A 13,620-nucleotide genomic window follows, 5' to 3' on the forward strand; every position below is an offset into this window, starting at 1 on the left:
GGAAAAAAAAAAAAAAAAAAACTGATCCTAGTTTTAATCGTATATGTCGAATTTAATGATTCTAAGTTTACGAATCTAAAAGAAGTGATAGAATGAATCTCCTTTCACGCAAACTAGTCCTTGTTTTAGCCATCTCAGTTGGATTCGGGAAGTCAAAGATTGTGACATGATATATAATATATAATAACTGTTGAACCAGCAGAAAACGGAGATTTGATCGCGTACAGAGCTCAGAAGAAGAATCGTTCAGAAATCATATTATCCGACCTTGTGGTCGTAATTCGTAAGGAACCTTTAACAGAAATTCTGAATAGAGTGACAACTGTTGTCATCTCGCACTTTCTCTCCACCTTTCTACTCCTCATATTCTTCATCATCCATTTTTGTTTACTTGTAGAACAAATCACCAACACTTAAAAAGGTCGTGCGAAATGGAGCTAAAACCAGGTTTATCAGCTTTGGTCACAGGCGGAGGTTCTGGAATCGGTAATCATTGTCAGAATGTTATTTCAATAAAAAGAAAAACGATAAGAGTATTGATTCGTCTCTGTTTTCGCTTTCCCCTTCCCTTCCCCGATAATCTTCATATTGTCTGTGAGCCCCGTTTGAACCATCATTTGCTTGCGAAATGACCTGTCTTACAGTTTTGCTGTTCTTTGATTCATCAACTATTGATTATTCATATGCTCACCAGTACATAAATTAGTGTTATAAGTTCATTTGATTACCTTGTGAAAGAAGGTGCCTCAAAATGGAGATCAAGTCTAAGTGAGTCGAAGTAATAATGAACTAACTGAAGAAGAAAAATAGACTGACATGATTTCCACATAGTCTTGAATGGTTTTAATTTAATTAGTGATTGGAACTGGGTATCTTAATTGCAGAGGAGGTGAGCAAATAAGTGAGCATCAATAACCAAGTTGAAAAGTGGGTTATTCCTCTGATGCATACTTATATTTAAGCTATTAAACTTATCTTTGATGCTGATCATTATCTGTGCCCAAAATTTGATGAATTGGATTGACAGATTGGGATAGAAGAATTCTGGTCCTCTTTTTAATACCACCGAGTGCAGAATGATATGCAGAATTGTTTTAAGCAAGAATAAACCACCTTGAACAGGGGAAACATTACCCTATAAATCCTCACTCTTGTTCATGCAGATACACAAGATATGATACAGGGGCATTATGGAGTTAATGTGCAACTGCCTACATATCCCAGGCCTTTGATATACTTGCAAGTTAGTGCTCAAGAAGTTGTCTAAGTTTGTCCTCAGTTTGGTCTAGAAATCTTATAGAAGGATATCACTTAGTGAAAGTACTTAGCATCACGATCAGCAGTGTCTCATGACTCTCATCCCAACTATTTAGGATTGGCAACATGCAATGTGCTGTCTCATTCTGTTGCCATATGCTGAAATGGTCTGGCATAAATCCATAAGTTAGATTGGGTATCAACCTAGGTTAAATCTCTCTCTCTCTCTCTCTCTCTAGAATTGGGGCCGGTAATGCAGTGTCTCACTAGTGGAATTACATAAGAGGAATAAATTTTATTGCTTAAAACACTTCTCGATATTTGGTATTCTTTTTTGTTTACTATTCATGCACTTGTTTTGCCGTCAGAATATCTATTCATCATACATCAATGAAGTATGTTGTATGTTACTAGTATCAATTTATGAGAAATGGAACTTCCAGCATTCTTTTACATTCTAGGGCTGCCTATGCCTGAGTTAAATAGTCCGCTGTTTCTTTGGAATGCGAAGTATCCCATTAGTAGTATAATTTCTGAGAAGCTAACTTTATAGAATTTTTTATTTCATTTTAGCACTGCCTATGCCTGAGTTAATTTCTCTGTGGCTTCTGTTTGCATTAGTCATGGTTCAGATATTCTAAGATTTCTCTATACTATGATTTTCAGATTTAACGTAGTTGCCTTTTTTTATTACTTTCATTTGTGGCTTATTTTTGCTAAGATGTGTTTGCTTCCAATTGTCATGGTTATTGTTCAATAATGGCTCTCACTATTATTTACCTGTTTCCATTTTTGGTAGATGATTAGATTTACAGAAATTTACTGTAATGGTGGTGGTTGATATGTAGGTAAAGCACTTTGCCTGGCTCTTGGGAAGAAGGGCATTTTTGTGACTGTTGTTGATTTATTTGAAGAAAAGGGGAAGGAAGTTGTTTCCCTTGTTGAAAAGGAGAATGCCAAATTCCACTCCAAATTAGAATTTCCTTCATCAATTTTTATTAGGTGCGATGTGACTAATACAAGTAAGTTTACAGCCAATTCTTATCGTGAAATACTAATTATTTAATATTCTTGATGTTGCAAAATTTGTTGAGTATTTATTTGGATTTATAAGAAGTTGTTGCTGAATCCAAGTTTGCGCTGGTTGAGATTCTATGAATATTTAATGGATTTAAAACCGGGATCCAGAGCAATCATATCCATAAATAATATATAGCATGTTTATTGAATTTCTCTTTGTTTGTTTATGCTTTCAAAATGTATGTATGACCATGGCCAACTACATAAATACAAATAGAAACAGATAGATTATGGGTCAATTGTTTGTGTCCCTATTATTCCTTTTTCAGAAGAGATTCTTCAGATTTCGACATGCAAAGAAAAGAAAATAAAAGTGCCATTACACATCGGGTAGAGTTAAGCCAACATGAATGCAAATACATTTAAATGGCTTACAAATTTCTGAATGAAAGCAACTGCACTTGATGCTCAAGCTCAAGAAGGGGTTAGGAGAGAGTTCACATATATAGCGCTAACCCTGTCACAATATTACTCTGAGCTGCGCAGCCTGTGGCAGGAGTTAGAATGTTATGATACTTTCAGGCAACCTGCACCACCGATGCCACGGATTTTAAGAAACGGGAAGACAAGTATCGGGTTTATGATTTTCTGGCTGGACTCAATATGGAGTATGATCAGATCTGTGCCCAGGTGCTCAGCCGTGATCCTTTTCTCACTTTGGAGCAGTCTTACTCCTTGATTCAGTTGGAGGACAGCTGCAACCTTCTTCTCAGAAACGATCAGCTCTCTTCTCTGGGTCTAGTACATAGTCATGTGGTGGCTCCTCTCGTTCCAGTGATCATTCTCCATCTGAGTGGGAGCCTATCAAATGCAATTACTGTGGAAAGGAACGGCACACCAAGGACTTCTGTTTGAAGCTTCATGGTCGCCCTACGTCTTCCAAAGGCCGTGGCCATGGCAAACCGGCTGCTCATCACATTGAGATACTTGAGTCTGACTCTCTTGCCAGTGCTTCCCTCTCTCAGGATGAGCTCACCATGCTCCGCCGCTTAATGACCAGATTGGAACCTTCGCAGTCTACTGCTTCCGCCCCTTCCTCCACTCTGGTTCCCTCTGTCTTCAACCCTGCTGCCTCGGGTATTTTCTTTAGTGGTCATTATGCATCGGTTGTATAACGTCCCTGGATAATTGACTCCGGTGCCACTGACCACATGACAGGGACTTCTAGTCTATTGTTTCCAGTAGTCTCTTTGTTCTTTTAAAGACAAGGTTCGAATTGATGATGGTTCTCTCTCCTCTGTTTCAACCTCAACTCGCTCTTTGGCGTCACAGTTACTCAACCACACACGCACATATACTTTTTCACACACACAATCGTGTGACACACCTTACCTTTCAACCTCAGGCACACACACAACCTTGTGGCAAGGTCTACCTAGTATACACACCCATCCTGTAGTCAATGCACTCCAATATATTCATGCATCCACACAACCACATAATTCCTAATACTCTATTAAGATTTTGATTGCTACAATGATCCAGGAACACCTATCCTTGCTTCCACCCTTGCTACAACAAAGGCTAGAGCAACAACCCCAATTTACAACACATCCACAATTGTGAAGGTGCTACAACACCTTTCTGTCCAGCCCCCACTGCACACCCAAAATATAAAGAACAATGGGCTTATAATGTTGCCCAATTACAACCTCAATAAAATGCAAATCAGACCTCTCCAATCACCGTTGCACTCTTCTTCTCTTCCTTCCTCTCCTTTTTTCCTTTTCTTTATAAATCGCTGTGTTTTCTCTTGGTGGCGCTCACCAAAGCTTCACAAGAATGCATGAACCCATTGAAGGAACATCAAGCGGGAAATCAAGGTTTCCTCCTCCTGTATCTTCACAAGAATGCATGAACCCATTGAAGGAACATGAAGTGGGAAAGCAAGGTTTCCACCTCTTGAATCTCTCTCTCTCTCTCTCTCCTTCTTCTCCTTCTCTCCTTTAGGCGGCTCTCTCCATGTTTCTCTCTTGGTGCGCTTGGAAGAGTTAGGGAATATAGCCCTAATTGCACATTAAATAGTAAGAAACCTGAGTTAAAATTTGACTTGGTTAAACCACCCGGTTCAGCCATCTTCTGTGCTTCATTGGGAAAATAATCATATGTCCCCCATCCAATGTTGGAATGACTTGAGACTTGCGTCACCTGAAAGAGAACTCGAATTTCTACATTTTTATGTTTTGAGCTACTCCAAAATTTGCCATTAAGCCACCTCGAGATGCCCTTAAAGACACGTTTTGTGCAAACCAGGAATTCTGAAAATTCTGAGCAACAGGTAATGTTCAAATCATATCTTCCTCATGCAAATTCTGATTAACCTGATTCTAAAGCCAATGGAAAGAGGACTTGAAGGGCTACAAAGGGCATACCCAGTGCACGAAGCTCCCGCCACTGCGGGATCTGGAGAGGGTCATAATATATGCAGCCTTACCCCTGCTTTTGCAGAGAGGCTGTTTCCAGACTTGAACCCATGACAACTTGGTCACAATGGAGCAACCTTATTGTTGCACCAAGGCCCACCCTCACTTGAAGGGATACAATATTTGTTTTTTTGACATTCAACTGATTCGGCCTCTAAGATAACTAGAAAATTACATGAAGTTGATGTCAGTGAAAAAGCCAATGTTCTGAAATTGTTTTAACTACACTGTCTAGGCCACTTCACCTTGATCCTTTCCACTCTTTATTCTGCTCAACTCTTCCACACATGTCATCTACCAATTACCTTCCACAGCAACACCAGAACCACTGTGTGAGTATGTTGATTATCTGACCGTGTTGACAACAATGACAAGATAACGGCCAAAGCTCCAACAGTTGTAACATCCCGAACCCAGACAGGGTTCAAGGCACTGCTCTCACGAGCGCTGACCCAGAAGGTCACAAATAAACATGTAGAAGTAGTCGTAAAAGTCCCAGTATTGTATATAACACAACGGAAGCATAAAGGTTAAGTTGCATTTGAAGAGTTACTTTATGCACTGGTGGCAAATAGCTACATTTATGCATATACAGAAGTCTGAATCAAACATATCAAAGTGTTATTTACAATTCAAAAGTCAACTGTTTATAACATCACGGAATGTCTTTTGGGCCCTAACCTTGGGTTCTCAACTCACATACACTAGAGTTGTACAAGCCTCCTCATCTGAAAAATAACAACATAAATGGGATGAGCTTATGCCAGTGAGGTACCAATGATTCTATACACATAAGCATTCAAAGATACAGTAATGGATACAAACTACAAAGACATAAATGGCAAACCATAGAAGTTCATTCCTTAATTAGTTAGATCAGGTCTTGGCCATTTAGTGAACTACCGTGGTGCACAATCTGTTGAGGGTAATAGTCGACCTTGTATCATTATTCTACTCGTATTCCCAGGCATTGCAGCCTTGGGGAGGATGATACAATGAGCATTATAGACAAGCTCTACTCCCGTGTATCCAGGCACCGGAGGCCTGGGGGAGGAACCCTCATCTAATAAACATCATACTATTTAGACAAGCTCTACTTCCATGTATCTAAGCACCGGAGCCCTGAGGAAGGAACCCTCGACTAATAAGCATTAAACTAATATAGACGGGCTCTACTCCCATGTATTCAGGCATTGGAGCCATGGGGGGAGGAACCCTCATCTATACATCATACTAGACATGTCTACTCTCATGTGTCTAGGCACCGTAGCCCTGGGGGAGGACAAGTTCTAGTTCATTGTAGGCCACTTCTACACCTTGTTTCAGGAGACCGGAGCCCTGGGGCGGACATGGTCCTACTCATCATAAGGCCCTCATTCAGTACATAACCCCCTACTAGAAAGGGGACGGTAGCCACAGTGATGTTTTACAAAGTTACCACTAACCATACTTACATACATACATACTTCTCTTTCATCCATTTACTTCATCTCTTCATTACCCTTTTCATTTCATAATCATTCATTACTTTCTCTTGGCAATTGGCGTAGCATGTGAAATCGTTCTCATACATATTTCATTGCATGACATATATCAAATTTCATATCACATTCATAAACCATATGTATATCATTTCATATAAACATCTCATGTCATACTTCATTTTACATTCAAGTAATATCAAGTAAATACTTTAAGCATTCCCATAGCATTCATTCATATAACAATATATCAATCAAGCATCATTCAATAAACACATCACATCATACAATTCATACCCATGCTTCCCTCATACAACATGCATACACTGCATACTTTTTCACAGAAGTATTAAAAATATTCAATTCCATCTAAGTACCAATAAAATAATTATGACAAGCATGTGGGGTGCTACAAATACGTATCATATCTTTAAGGTACCGATTACTTAAACAAAGCGTCAACTGTATCATGTTGACTGTCAATACATGACCCGATATGGTTAATACTTATCAATACATATCTTATAAACTATATAACACGATCAATGACTGCAAAACACTTACCAAAAGCTTCTATAAGGCATCAAATTAATTTTGTTTTGGAAAAAAAAATCAACTTAATTCCTTGCTTCTACTGGCAAAAGTGATTCTAGTAGTATTGATTTCATTTTTTTTAGTGATATAATGATGGAGAGAGTGTAGAGGGCATAATTGGCAAATATTGCTATGAAAAGCCTTGTAAGTGTTAGAAGTTTATTAAATTTGGGGTGACAATTCTCTAAATACATACTTTGAAAAGGGCCTGTAAAATGTGGCTTTGGCATATTTTATGTGATGCTTGTATCCTTAGCCATCTTGTGGATTTATGGAATTGATGCGATATATCCTTTTTTCCTGTGTTGCGGTCCATATCCGTATGTTTATCTGTTTCCTGAATCAGTGTCTGTATCTCTTTTAGAATGGTTAAGTACAACTAATATAGTATTATGTAGTGGTATCTTTTAAATAGTTCTATCGACCTTCCTGCTTTGAACAGGAGATATAGCAGCAGCTTTCGACAAGCATTTGGCAACATATGGAGGGCTGGATATCTGTATCAATTCTGCGGGTATAGCTACTCCCACTTCATTTTATAAAGATGAATCTGATGGAAGCAATTCATGGAGACGTACTATAAATATAAACCTAATTGGAGTCATTGACTGTACACGTCTTGCGGTATGTATAAAATTTGACTTTGATTTCCCTGGTTGATTCTCAGTTTTATAAATCCACAGGGAGCTGAAATCGTTTCTTCTTGTCGTGGAAAGATGGCTTGCCATCCCATTATGTTAAACTATTTGTTAGTTGCATTTCTCATAACCCTCAGTTGAGTTGACCCATAATTATTTTTCCTGCATTGTTAATTTGTTTTTTGATTAAAAATATTTATTAAGCCCGAAGCTAAGAAAGCATGGACAATATTTACCATATACAAAACAGAGAACTCAAGAAGAAATGAGAGACGCCACCCATTTTCTCACTCTGAATATAAGGTCCTAAAAATTAGAACCTCTTTGCCCATGCCTGTACTAAATTATAACGTATTATTTGTTCTTGAAAATCTCTAGTTGAGATAACAGGATATCTATTTATTGTTTGAAAATTTTGGAATCTGGCATTCAATTCTTTATTTTAACCATTTGTTCTTTTTTGTTTGAGCAGATTCGAACTATGCAAACTGTACAGAAGCCTGGTGTAATTATAAATGTAGGATCTGCTTCAGGTCTTTATCCAATGTTTGGTGACCCTATATACTCTGGTTCAAAAGGTCCGTTTTGTTTGTCTTTTTCTTTTGTTTCTACGCTCCTTGCTACCTGTTGCTTGTGTACATTATGACCCACCCCAGACCCCGCAGTGGCGGGAGCCTCGTGCACTGGGTAGACCGTACATCCTTCTTCTTATTCTGATTTCTAAGAGAAAAAGCAAAAGCACTTCTAGATTTCCAATATCTTTCTTTATTGCTTTCATTCTGTTTTGTTTACTTCATGATCTTACATGGTGATATTTTTACAGGTGGTGTGGTTTTATTTACTAGATCACTCCTTCCATATAAGCGTCATGGAATTCGTGTCAATGTGCTTTGCCCTGAGGTAATAATGGAGTTTGATATTTCCTACCAATGTTGGTTGTTATTACAAAAGTTTAAATAGTTATCATTCAACTTGACAAATAGTGACTGCTGGCTTTTTGTGATTAGATTTCTGGACAGATGGAGTTAATGATGGTTGATAGTAGGTTTAAGAAAAAACTGTAGTATTAGCAAGTAAAATAGATATAAGAGAGGAAGAAATGACTTACAAAATCAAGTCAATGTTCTAGTGTTACTGTATATATCACTCCCATCCAGTGATGGCTATAGGGTAGGATGGTGCGGCGTATTGCTCAACTCAGATCCCCCTCCATGTGAAAGACTGCTCAACCTGTACACATTCTACCCTGTGAAACATGCATGGGGTTTTAGGAGAGCGAGAGAGAGAGAGAGAGAGAGAGAGAGAGAGAGAGAGAGAGAGTTTTGGCTTATCAGATATGACAAAGGCCACTCTTATTTATATTGTTAATGAGGATAACAAATAAGGCATGATTAGATAGGGCTGACTCATAGACCTTATCTAATATGCAGATACATCAAACTTGGACCTTACATACAAATACTAAGAGAACCAATGGTTGAACCGGTTAGGGGATCGGACCAAATCCCAAATCCTTCCACACTCCCTCTCTAGTTGGTTTATGGATGTCACACATGCCCAACTTAGAAACAATAGGATGGAAGGTCTTAACAGACAAGCCCTTAGTAAAGACATTTGCCAATTGGTTCTCTGTGGTAACAAAAAGAATGCATTTCAGACCATCTTCAATTTTGTCCTTGATATAATGTCGATCAATTTTAACATGTTTTGTCTTGTCATGTTGAACCGGGTTATGGGCTATACTGATTGCAGCTTTGTTGTCACAGTAGAGCCTCATAGGTCCCTCGGGAGCTATTTTTAGATCACTGAGAAGCATTTTCAGCCAAATAAGTTCACACTCCTTGAGCCATTGGCCTGAATTTAGCCTCAGTACTTGATCTAGAAACTACAGACTGTTTTTTTGCTTCTCCAGGTGACTAGGTGTTGAATTATGTACACCAGTATATCATGGGGGTATTCTGGTCTTTTGGGATTTTTTTAATGTACAAAGTCGGCTATAGTAGGGTTATTTCTGTCCTATGTACTTTTTTTCATTCATTATAATTAAGAGGCTTGGGGTGGTCATAAGATCATTCAAGCATTACAGCTCTAATTTGTTCTGCTAACATGGCATCAGAGCCAAAAATTCTTATCTAGGTTACAGAGCAGCCACCCTCTTCCATCGTCTCTCTCTCTCCTTCCTCCTCTCGATTGTTTTTTCCCTTCTTTCCTTGGTTCTCACCCTTCTCAGAAGGCAGCACTAATGAGGGGATCAATTGATCTAGTTGCTGCCCTCCATATTACCTCAATCAATCAATGATCTAGAAGATTTTTTGGATCGATAGCTGCTGTCCCTCTTCTGCGATTTTTTGGAGTCTTCACCTTCTTTCTGAAGATCGAGTCTTCCCTTGTTAAAGATCCATATCAGGCACCTTGGATAGCATCTATTCTTTTTTTCATCACCAACAAAGGATTTTTCCCCACATCGAACTTGGACATTACATACAAATACTAAGAGAGCAAATGGCAGATACATCGTGATTCATAGATCTTATCTAATATGCAGATACAATGCAGATACATCGAACTTGGACATTACATACAAATACTAAGAGAACAAATGGTTGAACCAGTTAGGGGACTGGGCCAAATCCCAAATTCTTCAACAGTTTTCCAATTTACAAGGCAACTTTGGGTTGAGGTGGGGCGGGAAGGGCACCATTAAAAGCCCCATTGCCATCCTTACTCTTGGCAACCATCTCATCTTCCAGGATTATGGGCTTAACTCCAAAGTCTAAACTAACCACTAAAAAGAGGAGAGAGGGCAACCTTGGCGAATTCCCAATGATGAACTCAATTGTTCAACTATTTGTCAACTTTTCTCACTGTTTCAGATGCCAATTTTAATGGATTTGCTACTAGTCTTGATCCATATATGTCCCATGAGCATTTTCTTATAAATCCAGTACAACTCCAGCATATAGAGTGCACCATTATAGATTTCATGGATAACATAGAAGAGTAAGCACGCCTAGCTAGAGGGACATAGAACCCCTTGGAAAATCCAAGTACTTGAAACAGGAAATAATTCCGTAAATCTATCTTCCAGAATCATAGTTGTCAAGGCAACGCCTTGGATGCCTTGGTCTCCTTGTTGGTGTTGCCTTGCGTCTTGACCCCCTTCAACGCCTTAGGTCGCCTAGATGCCGTGACAATCATGTCTAGAATTTTTCTCTTGCTCTATTTAAGAATTTTTTTTCATCTTTTCCTGTAGGCAGTTGAAAAATGAAGTTTTTTATGTATGTCAAACCTTATGTAAATTGTTTTTATGTGTTGCACTCATATATTGCAAAACATGCTTCTAAAAAAGTACATAAATGGCGCAAAATGGATGTAGGCCGTCTTTTTCTAAATGCATCTTGTTTTGGTTTCGAAATTCTTTGACTTGATAGTTGATACTCGATCCATCAAAAGGTTGATTTTGAGTCTAGGAATAGCTTCAAAACCCAAGGACACAAATATGGTCTAAGGACCCAAGAAAGTAAAATTTTCCCAGCATCTGTAATGGAGAAAATTCCAAGGAACTTATTCTTCACTTTTAGCCCTTTAATATACAACAGTTTGTCTAAGCTCATATGTAACTACTTAGCTCAAGTTGGCATAAGTTCCTGCATCTGGTTTGTGGGCTAGAAGCAGAAACTGGGCTACCTGACCCATTCTACATCATTTCCATCATAAAGTCCCATCTATGTTACTAACTTTGAATATTTGATTGAAAAATCCCATCAAATATGTGACTGCCCCTTGGTTTGCACCTACAGCGTTCCTGACTACCTTATTGAGTAGAATAGTAAGTATGTTAGCTACAAACCTTTGTAAATTTTTTTCTTGATCTTTGTCTGGGGATGTTGCTTTTCTTTGTCATTCCGTTTCTCCTTAGGAAAGTGGTTAATCTGATTTCTCTTTCCCTGTCCCTTCGCTATTCCTCGTGGTTTAATAGAACTCATTTATTGTAGAAGGACATGTTTCATCTAGTATAACATGCAGTATATTATGACTAACAATTTTGCTTCACCTGTGTTTACTGTTCAATGCATTCTATATTTTGCATGTGATCTTGTCATATTCCATTAGTAATTCATCTGAAAATGTGTGCTATTTTATTTGCAGTTTGTTCAAACTGAATTGGCATCGGCAGTGGACCGTGGATTTATTGATTCAATTGGTGGCTTCTTGCCTATGGAAATGGTTGTGAATGGTATGCCGTTCTGGTGCTAGTTATGGAATTATAGCTGATCAAAAAAAAAAAAAACAAAAATAGATCGTATTCAATTGTTCCCTTGGGGAAAAATTTGTTTCCTTTCTCTTCTCTTGCAGCTGCAATTCGGATTGACTGTTGATTGATTCATGATCAATAGAGACTTATGCTGTATTCTAGTGCATTAGTAGTGTAACAGTATCAAGCAAATAACCAGCAGTATATAAGAAGAGAAGAAGAAGGAAGAAGAGAAAGAAGGAGAGAAAAGAAGTCATGAGAGAAGAGATGGGAGAAAAAGTAGAAACTGATGTAAGGCATGATTCAATGCCCTATCGAAAGCACAACTCTTATTAAATAACAAGCTATTTAAGAGAAATTACATACCTGCCCTTCACTAACAGCATAACATAGGAACCATAAATAATAAGAAAAGGAGAAAGACACTACTACCCTTACACCTATAGTAGACAAACAATAAAAAATAACTTAACACTACCCCTTAAGCTGGAGCATAGATATCATCCATGCCCATCTTGAAACACCCTTATAGAAAAGCAGGCTGAAACAATGCCTTGGTAAACATATCTCCCTGCTGGCTACCGTACAACAGTTTAGCAATCAATCTCTTCATAACAACATCTCGAACAAAGTGACAATCAACCTCAATGTGTTTGGTCTATTCATGGAAGACAAGATAGTTGGAAGTAATGAAGAAGAAGTGCAATGCATTGGGGAGAGGATCGATTTCTCTCCCCTATATTGACTTTTTTTTTTTGGTTGAATTAAGAATTCATTACCAAGAATAAAGAGGGCAACATAAGACCCCAGAAAGGGGAAAGAAAAACAAATTCACAAATACACAAACAGCCCAAACCTCAAACAGAGGAGGAAGGAGGCTGGAGAGAGGAAATGGAAAGGCCCAAAACACAACAGTATGCCTGTTCCTTGGGGTATCAGAACAAAAAAATTGGACAGCAGAGAGCTTTGCTTTATTATCGAAAGAAATGGTGTCCCAAATCTGACGAAGAGACCGAGAGTTGGAGGTCCATTTCCTGATACTATGTTCCATCTAGATGTGATTGATAACAATGCAAAAGGCAAATTTTCCTACAATGTCATAGATTGAAGAATCAGCAAAAGCCATATCAACCCAAATCCACTCTCTTGTAAAAGGAAGGATTCTCCGCCTATGGGGCCAGCATTTTTTGAGGATGACTTGCCAAATGGAAATGGAGAGGGGGCAGCCAAAGAAAAGGTGGTCCGTGTCTTTAACAACGTTCCAGCAAAGGCAGCACTGAAGAGAGACCTGAATCTGCCTATGGCGAAGAAATGACTGCGTTGGAAGGCAATTTGCGAAGAGTCTCCAGGATGTAAAGCAGTGTCTGGGGATGTGATGCTTGCACCAGAGACGCTTGCTCCAAAGAGCCAGAGGACCTCTGGCATGAATGAGATCCCAAGCAGCTTTGGAGCTGAATAGGCCGGAGGTTGTGGGGCACACAAGACACAATCATCCCTCCCGGAGGGTCTTCTAGGAATGGAAGGTAGGGCATCCCACACAGAATTAAGAACTGGATGAAAAGTGGTGGGAGGGTCCCAATCATTATCAGAAATGATATCAGCTACCAAGGATTACCTGTTCAAACCACAGTTATAAATAGCTCTAGAAGAGATAGTGTGAAGAAGAATTCCCATAGGATGCTAGTGGTCCAACCAGAGAGATGTAGAGTTTCCATTGCTGATCTGAGTGCGGATGGCATCGAGAGCAACGGTCTTAGAGCAAGGATTTTGTGCTTGACCTAGGAAGCGTTAGAAGGAACAGATACGGTCCAAATTGAGTCATTGCGGAGAGGCCTTGAGTAAAGCCAATCGACCTAGATGCTTCGAGGTTTAGAGACAATCTTCTAGATGAG

The 13,620-nt window shown here is 38.9% G+C and overlaps 1 protein-coding gene across 1 annotated transcript in view; it reads left to right on the top strand.

Annotated features, from left to right (window-relative positions):
- The first annotated feature begins 287 nt into the window (after positions 1-287).
- The window catches only part of LOC122662897, a 128,600-nt gene continuing 115,267 nt past the window's right edge, over positions 288-13,620 (top strand). Inside the window, exons 1-6 of the mRNA XM_043858601.1 lie at positions 288-486; positions 2,106-2,279; positions 7,278-7,459; positions 7,946-8,051; positions 8,297-8,373; positions 11,623-11,710. Of these exons, the coding sequence (XP_043714536.1) occupies positions 432-486; positions 2,106-2,279; positions 7,278-7,459; positions 7,946-8,051; positions 8,297-8,373; positions 11,623-11,710 (682 nt within the window). The 5' untranslated portion in view covers positions 288-431. The remainder of the gene's footprint in view (positions 487-2,105; positions 2,280-7,277; positions 7,460-7,945; positions 8,052-8,296; positions 8,374-11,622; positions 11,711-13,620) is intronic.

Source organism: Telopea speciosissima, chromosome 5, assembly GCF_018873765.1.
Source record: "Telopea speciosissima isolate NSW1024214 ecotype Mountain lineage chromosome 5, Tspe_v1, whole genome shotgun sequence".
NCBI lineage: Eukaryota > Viridiplantae > Streptophyta > Magnoliopsida > Proteales > Proteaceae > Telopea > Telopea speciosissima.